The 8473-nt window shown below is 34.8% G+C and overlaps 1 protein-coding gene across 2 annotated transcripts; it reads right to left on the bottom strand.

The window, feature by feature from the left end:
- Positions 1-338: 338 nt before the first annotated feature.
- Positions 339-8003, bottom strand: LOC103484338 (protein PLASTID TRANSCRIPTIONALLY ACTIVE 12, chloroplastic). Of its 2 annotated transcripts, none has more exons than XM_008441363.3 (11): positions 7838-8003; positions 7521-7589; positions 7318-7388; positions 6516-7193; positions 5862-5974; positions 4724-4983; positions 4197-4318; positions 3085-3153; positions 2124-2177; positions 1481-1582; positions 339-632 (listed from the first exon to the last, which is right to left on the bottom strand). In XM_008441363.3, exons 2-11 carry the CDS (start codon positions 7552-7554, stop codon positions 534-536), a joined length of 1602 nt encoding a protein of 533 aa, XP_008439585.1. In that variant the 5' UTR covers positions 7555-7589; positions 7838-8003; the 3' UTR covers positions 339-533. The 2 variants fall into 2 exon arrangements, with proteins under 2 accessions (XP_008439585.1, XP_016899200.1); XM_017043711.2 differs by having other exon boundaries at positions 7271-7388; positions 7838-7937.
- Positions 8004-8473: the final 470 nt, after the last annotated feature.

The following is an 8473-nucleotide window of genomic DNA, read 5'->3' as shown; positions in this document are numbered from 1 at the left end:
AATCACGCCGGAACCCTTAAACATCCCATCATCCAATTTCCGACAATGCCTTCAACTCACGATGAGCCTCTCCTCACCCCTAACCCCGATCGCTCCAAAACAGAATCAAGAAAGCCCAAGCCTCCTTCTGGACCGCCGAAGAGGTCGATCTTTGCCACTGGGATTCCTTAACTTCCGACGAGAAAATATCTTTTCCCTCGCAAGGAAATCAACTCCATCCAATAAAAAACCAAACTAGAGTGTACAAAATATCTTCAAAATCCAAAGCATCGGAAGCTATGAACAATAATTTTAGAAAACTTGCATTTGTTTTAACTAAATAGAAAACAAGAAGAGGCTTTAAAATGGTAAAAATCTAAGCTTATTAATGACTTCATAAATAAACTAATACTAACGATTCTAGTGAAATCAAAACTTTAACAGACAGTTCAAGAAATTCAGTCTAATAGTTTTCTCAAGTACAGATTACGAAGGAGCTAGCTAGCTAGGAAGTAGACACTTTATATCTAGAAGTTTAAAGAAGGAAAGAATCATCACTCATCTTCTTCGAAGTCCATGAGAAAATCAGTCAAGTTCTCAGACTCATCAATGGCTCCATCTAGTGATGCGGGATCCTTCTTGTTGGGTTTCCCCTGCATTTTCAGACAAACAACGGGGTGATTAACTCATGAGGCACATAAAGTTGGTATATGGTCCAAACGACGAGAAATCCTTTCTGTTAACTTTTCTTCTAAGTAAAATTGATGTAAATGTATAGTTTTGTATTTAAGTAGATACAAATAAAAGCACAAAAAAGAAATGAACTTTCCAAACAGTTTTCTAAGTTCAAAATAGTAATTTCTAATAATATAAGAAATTTAAAGAATCGACTAAAAGTATAACATAGTTTATTCATTATAAGAATACATTTAATTTTATATATTTAATTTGTATAAAAGTTCAATATGTCGGGACTAAATTCGTAGTTTAACCAAATATCAATCTCTCCAAGAATTAACTTGTAGCTAGATTAGAACTGCAATTGCGGATCTAACCAAACTGAAAAATCAAGTATGAGAGATATATTCCTAAATTTTTCCTTGTGTAACATGTTTATTTTTTCTTGCAGCTCAAACTAATAAAATGTGCAGGATCAAAATCAGAGTTTTCCAAACAAACAAAATTTTTGGAAAAACCAGAGATATAACTAATAGTTTAGATTATCATGTGTAAATATTTACATGAGACTTCAGTATGTATTCATGACTTCTATAGCTTGTTAGCATAGCACTAAGATTTTCGAATTCACGTCACTTCCAAATTTGATTTTCGAATTCACATCACTTCCAAATTTGATTTTCGAATTCACATCACTTCCAAATTTAGGTCATGTATGAAAAGGGAAAACATCCAGACATATATAAAAATATAACGATCAACACAAATATATTGGTCTTCTAATGCTTACACAACATATTAAGAACAAAATGAGTTTAATCACCTTTTGCTTGTTGAGATGGGGACTGCTTTTCAAGACACTCCAGTTGCGTGTGATTTTTTCCTCTGCCTCTTCATCACGCTCAACCTCGCTATCCTCTCCATCCTAAATAGAAATTGAAGATGAAGTTGATTCATTTTAAAATTTAAACAATCATCAATACAATTGATATTGTGTATAAATACTATATCCAAGTTATCCTACTGGAAGGTGAACTAAACTAAATACCCTATTCTTCCTATTTCACATAATGGATTTGTTAAAACCAAACCTGCTACTACTGATAAACAAGTTGTTCTTTTTCTAATAAAAATGTTTGAACCAAGTGGTAAATAAAATAACACTAAAATATTGTTTGGCTTGAGCTATTAAAGTTTGAGTCTTGATTTAGAACTCAATTTAGCTCTGGTTTTGTTTTCACTTATGGTGAGATCTTAGAGATCTTTAGTTTTGAGTAATAAAAATAGATTTATTTAATAGTGACACCAAGTTTAATGTAATTTGATTTTATTATTTAATGTATGAATTAAGCTTTGCATCCATTTAGTTATACAATATTTTACTCGTAAAATTTCTGGTGCAAGATAACTATGTCATGAACAACAAAAATAACAAATGGGAAGACATGGAAGGAGCACGAACTCACGTCATTTTCACCGATATCAATAGCTTGGGCCATGGCATCATCCATATCTGTCACCTGTTTTAAAGGAAAGACATTGAGAATAGAATGACATACATATCATTTTCAACATTCATCAATTTTTCAGGGTATTCTTCATCCAATTTAAGAATAATTGATGATTTTTCTCAGATTAATATGTTTTCTTCTATCACCGACATAAAAATCAGTTTCCAAGATCTATGAGCGTCTCACACGGAGCAATCACCTAAACATACAAGTTTGAACCGTGGCCTGAACTTATGAATTTCATTTGTCTGAGTTTAGCTTATTCCTTGACCACAGGGCTAATTTTGGTAAGAAACTGAGCTTTCATTGAGAGAAATAAAAAAATATACAAGCGCATCCAAAAGAGAACAAAAGTTCAGCCCTAACTACAGAAAATGACTTAAATCCAAAATGACCAGGACCAATCTCATCATTACCCTGTCAAATATAAAATAAAATCTCTCACAACTCCAAAAAGGCTTAGGTCAATGCCCATAAGAAGACATTAAAACTAATCAGCTCCCAACCTTTCTCATCCAATCTCTTCTCTCTAAAAAGTTTATTATTCTGCTCCAAATCCTCCACAAAACTGCAAGAAGCTAGCCTAACACAACTTTACTCCTCTTTGATGGAAGAACTAAAACATCTCCAGCTGAGCCCTACCATCTATATTTCATGGTCAGTGTTTTTACTTGCCAAAATGACCTTTTCATTTGCACCTTTTAGGATTCAACAAACGGGAGATACCTTTCTGTTAAGAAAAGGTAAAAGGAAGATACCAAATGAGAGAGCACTAGTAATTTCCTTTATCATTGTATAATAGACATGATACGCAGATTGGAGCCAAATGTGATCTTTAAGTTCACTAGTTCAATGTAGAATATTCAATCAGGATTTCATGCTAGAACTGATATGCCAAAAGTTGCAATGTAAATACCTCAAGCTCTTCGTTTTTTTCTTTAGCCAGAATTTCCTGAAGCTCCTCTCTTGATATAATTTTACCATGCTGATTGAAAAGGAGGAACAAGGAAAAGGTCAGTACCTCATGTGAGCACAATCTAGCATAATGATCACAAACATCAACTTCGTGAATTATAATCAATTCCAGCAGTTGCTAAATAGTGTCCTTTAACAGGATATTAAATTTCATAAAAATGGACAAAAACAGAAACATCAAATGGATGGGATATAAAAGCTCCCAATTAATTCAAATATCATTAGAAGAAAAATTGAAAAAGAACCATGGGACGCCTTGAGCTCCGCTAAGTCAAACAGATAGCAGCTGCTCACTAGTTCATTAAAGAAAATCAAACTTTTATACGATAGTCTCATATACAGGATACTTGAAGGGTGCTGTGGGTTTTGCTGATAGAACATATGACTAACAACTTCTACTGAACATGAAAACCTACACGTATAAATCTAGGTCCACTATTAAAAATATAGGTAGTTGAATGAGCCGATGAATAAGTTGCAGCTAATATGATTTTGAGGCCAAAGATGCAATTAAAAGAAGAGAACTAGTTGGTTGGCTCCAGTTGTGGATACTTGGTTAAAGGTGTAAAGAACAAACTATAACTTTTACAATTTTAAGGGTTTCAAACTCTGATTTTACAACCAATTTAGAATTTAAAGATGCTAAAAAATTTCTGTCCAAAATATTGCAATAATAGATAGTAGTGCTAAGAGATTGACTATGTGAAGAAAATGGCATTGGGTTGAAAAGAATTAGAATAGAAGAAGAGCAAAAAGTTCATATCCAAAGAATGGATATTGTCCAAAACTGTCAAGTTAATGTTCTTAAACTGGCAGTTTGGCATCCCACTAATCAATCAGAGAGCAGAATTTACTCTACTACCTCTACCTGCTCCCCAGTCACATACAACAAGAAATTCCCCCTTCTTAAGCTTTATACTAGGAGTTTTGAACCTAGGAGATACCAGTGGTACTTAATCTGGTCCAACACTCACGATCTTCGACCCAATTGAATCACACAATATCGATGGAGTGAAAAGAAACTTGAAAAAACAATAAGCAAAGTAAAGCAACCTCCTTCAGAAAATCTAGCATGTCAGGTGTTGGTTCATGAAAATCTGGTCCCCTATAATCAATTATTTCATTTGGATCTTGAATGTAGTTGACAGTAGGGTACACAGGATCACCACCCCATACTGCAAAAGCCAACAAGAGACTAAATTAAATTACTGCACCAAAAAAAGAAAGGAAAGAAAAAAGACGGTGAATGAGGTTGAAAAAAATGCAATTTACTTAGAAGAATATCATACATCCAAATAATCATAAGTAAAAGTTTAGTGTAAATGATAGTGCAACAATTATAAATACTTCGAATTCCAAGCCATCAAAATGTTGAGAAACGAACTCAAGGGAAGTCGGTGGTAAAAGCTATGAGAACCAAAATATAAAAATGTACACCTTTTTAAGGAAAGAATGGGAGGAAAACCAATCTTTTACAGGTGGGATAAAATTGGTGCAGGAAATTGCAATGATAGAACAACACAACAATCGATGAATAAAATTGAAATACCACACAAACTTATCAGCTTTGGAGTGGATACTTTGCTTAATCTGATCTTCTCGCATACGCATTGCCAATGGGTCCCTGCGAATGCGAATATCAGTCCCCATCATAATGCGAAACTCTCTCTCTGTTTGATTTTGGAACATTTCAATCATTTGCGTGTTTTCATCTTCTCCAGTCTCTTCAAAATGTTTTTTTATGGCATCCTTCGAGGTATCTCTCTTCCAAGCTTTGACCCATTCTGAGTAGAATGCTATGGGACCTGTTCTTTCCAATCTCTCCTCTTCGGCTTGAAGTCTGAAAAGATTTTTTTTATGAGAAACATGTGAATAATTTCAGCAGATAGAATCTATATATTACTAAAGTATTCCTAAACCACGTAAAGTAGAGAAAATGTTCCTAAACCATAAAGCTGCACGAGCAGTCTTGTTGAGTTGTTTGGCTTGAAGCCCATAAAGATGCAAGTTATTTGTTATCAAATTTACATCAATCAACAGCAATGTGAATATTTTTACACACCAGCAATGTGGTTAGAAAATGTTTTAGCACGGGCAATAAGAATCAAGATGGAATTACTGAGCATCAAAATAGAATCGACGTTTAAAGGATCCAATCAATTTCCAAAATCTATTTACTCCGTTGAGTCTGATGCTTCTCTATGAACCATATCTTTGAGCCTTGCAGAGGCCTAATCCAATTGTTTTCTTATACCCATGAAGGCTAAGGTCAAACTTAATTGCACCTGGACTAATCTCACAAGATAACTAAATTATCCTACAATAATTGGTTCCGAAGAATATTAATAGGATATCAAACCGAGAGTAGATGACCTTTATCAAAAAAAAATTAAGTAAATGCCCATAAACCCACTAGGCAATTCCCATTTAATTTTTCATCTTCCTCGATATAGGTAAACCTATGATACTTGAGGCCTAGTTTGAATTAGAAAAAAAAAGAGATAATCATATTTTAAGTTTCAGCAGCTCAAAGATGGTATTTATCTTCCCTATACATAAATCAAATAGAATTATAAACTCCATGCATTCTAGATTCTTAGTTAACTTCAAGAATATCTTTCAGCTGCAAACATTCAGTACGTCCTAAACTAGTCTAACCAAGTATCCTTGGTTAAATGAAAACTTGTGTATCATACCACTTAAGCTAGGAAAGAATACCTTTCTTCTTTGTATAGATGTCGTCGAGCCCTGTAAAGAGAAACTTCAGTTAATGTTGGCTGTTCACCATACAGCTTTATCTGCCCAGTCTCTGCCATTGCTTTGAGAAAAACCTACGGATATTGTAAACAAAGAAGATCAATATAAAGATTTAAAGCTACTTTTACTCATTTGAACAAGTTCTGCATTGTGTGTGCTGTCCCAGTCTAGTTATTAAATGCAAGAAAAGTAGATCCAAGAATCCAAGATGTGCAATTTCAAGGTTGATATATTCTATTTATGTATGAAAAGATCATCTCACCTGCAATTCTAATTTACAATTTGGTATATATGCATGCATGAAATAACAGTCGTCGATACACAAGACATATGCATGTATATAATACAATCAAGACTTAAGTGGAGATAAGCAATTGGAATGATCTATGACTCAAATCCTGTATTTGCACTCTATATTTATGACTCCCAATATATTTTGCATCACACAGCAGCTTCGTCTGGAGGGGTTCAAATTCCACTAAAAGTAATTAATATAAGTACATATGCAAAGTCATTATAACGCCACAAGTGCTGAATTCAGATTCCGAAACCTGGGTTTGGGGCATTACAATCATGTTCACATTTACTATTCTCTTTCTTTGAATATGAACTAACCGTTTCAACATCAGGTTTCCTTCTTTGCCACCTAGACCATTGCTCTTTTTCTGGCTTTCTCCAATTCCACCAAAGTTCCTCACTTGTGCGTGGCTCCTCTATTGGCTTCTTCTTTTCAGGGTCAATGAATGGGTGGGGATTTCCAATTTTTTTGTCTAAATCAAATCCAGTTACTTCCTCGTCAGGTTCTGTCTGATAAACAACATACTGCGAAGTATCGTCTTTAGGCTCTTCAATAAAATCCTCGGAAATTTCAGAGATCACTAGGTCACTCGATTGTACTTCAGTCACTTCGGATGAATCGTGAGCAGCAGCTGCTAGTGTTCTATTCTTCTTCCTCCTACTTCCTGGATTTTGGCCATAAGATGGAGATCCCATAGATACACCTGTTGGTTCGGGAGCCCTTGCAGCTCTCACACGACTAGCAGTTCCTTCTGGCCAGTATTCTTCTCCTGGAATACTTGCACGTGCCCCTGAAGCTGGTTCAAGCTGCCCAGAAGTTGAGTCCATGTAAGTATGATATGGTGGGCGCTCCACCGTTACATCTTCATATGATTCATCCCTGTTCTCGCACTTGATGCAAGGAACTAACTGATTTCTCTGCGGTGACTTGTTCAAGGCATTTGCCGCATTTCCAACCAGCAGTAATCGTACTGGAAATGAACCGACAAATGGTGTCTGGATATTCAACAGAAAATTAACACGCATTTAAGACTCGTGGCAGAGAAGATGAGCTAAGATAAAGCCATTCTTACAGTAGGGAGAAAAAAATTTGCAATCATGGCATTATAAAGCTTCAAACCTTCAGGAAATTTGATAAAGGTTTCCCGCCAATACATCCATTTGCATAAAATACTCCATTGCGTCCTCTATCTGCAATTGCATATCTTTAGAGTGATAGAAATCATTCCCATTCTTCGCGGGGTTATAACAAACTAAAATCTGTACGGTTAATTTGATCGACAGTGAAACTACAAATCATAATCTGGATAACGATAAACAAACCAGGATAAAGGCATGGAGTAGACAGGGAAGCCATCTCCAACTCGGAAGAACCCGTATATACACGTATACCTGCACATATTTTCTCATTACAACGCTGTGAACTAGTACAAACCATGGGAAAATCCATTAATCTCGGGGAATTCTTTTTCGAATCTTAATTAAACGATTCTGTTGTAAAATTACAGAGGACTCGACCACATTGAAGCCAGGAAAAGATAGCATTGTCAAATAAACAAACAATTTCACCAGTCCATCCTATCGAGATTGGTAAGGCTACTAAAATCCAATTAAAAAGAGGTCTGGTATACGAAGCTCACCGTTAAGAACGGAGCGAATAATTTCAGCTGCCGTCAACTCCGGTGGGATTTTGATTGAGGTCACCGGAGAATTTCAGGCGGGTTAGTGTTGCCACGAGGGGCGGGGGGAATAAATTGAGAAAGGTTTTAGAAGTGGATAAGGTTAAAAGGATCCCAAATTCGATTTGAAAAATACTCCTCTTTTTTTACTTTTGATAAACAACCTTTCAATTACGAAACTATGAATATCCAAATTCACTCTAAAATAAAAAATCTTCTCCACGTAAAAACATCACAACGGATGGATTTGCCTTTTTCTCTACGTTTTTATTATTATTATTTATAACTTTGATGGGTTAAGCGTTTAAAATCTGACGCCGGGTAATTATGTTCGGTAGTAACTTTAGAAATAATAATTAAGTATATAACAATATTTAGGATAAAAACATTTAAAGTTTATGGTGATAGACGAATGTCGCTTATAGACTCTTGATGTTTATCCGTGATAAACAAATGAAATGTTTGCAACATGATTCATTAGCGATTAACTTTTATAGATTTTGACATGTTTATATATCTTTTTAATGTTGTTATGTAATTACTTTTTTTATATATAATTTATATTTTGTAGTTATCAAATTTATTACAAGGAGAATC

This window comes from Cucumis melo, chromosome 8 (genome assembly GCF_025177605.1).
Source record: "Cucumis melo cultivar AY chromosome 8, USDA_Cmelo_AY_1.0, whole genome shotgun sequence".
Taxonomy (NCBI): Eukaryota; Viridiplantae; Streptophyta; class Magnoliopsida; order Cucurbitales; family Cucurbitaceae; genus Cucumis; species Cucumis melo.
Note: the sequence above shows the minus strand (reverse complement) of the source record. Positions and strands in the feature narration are given on the sequence as shown.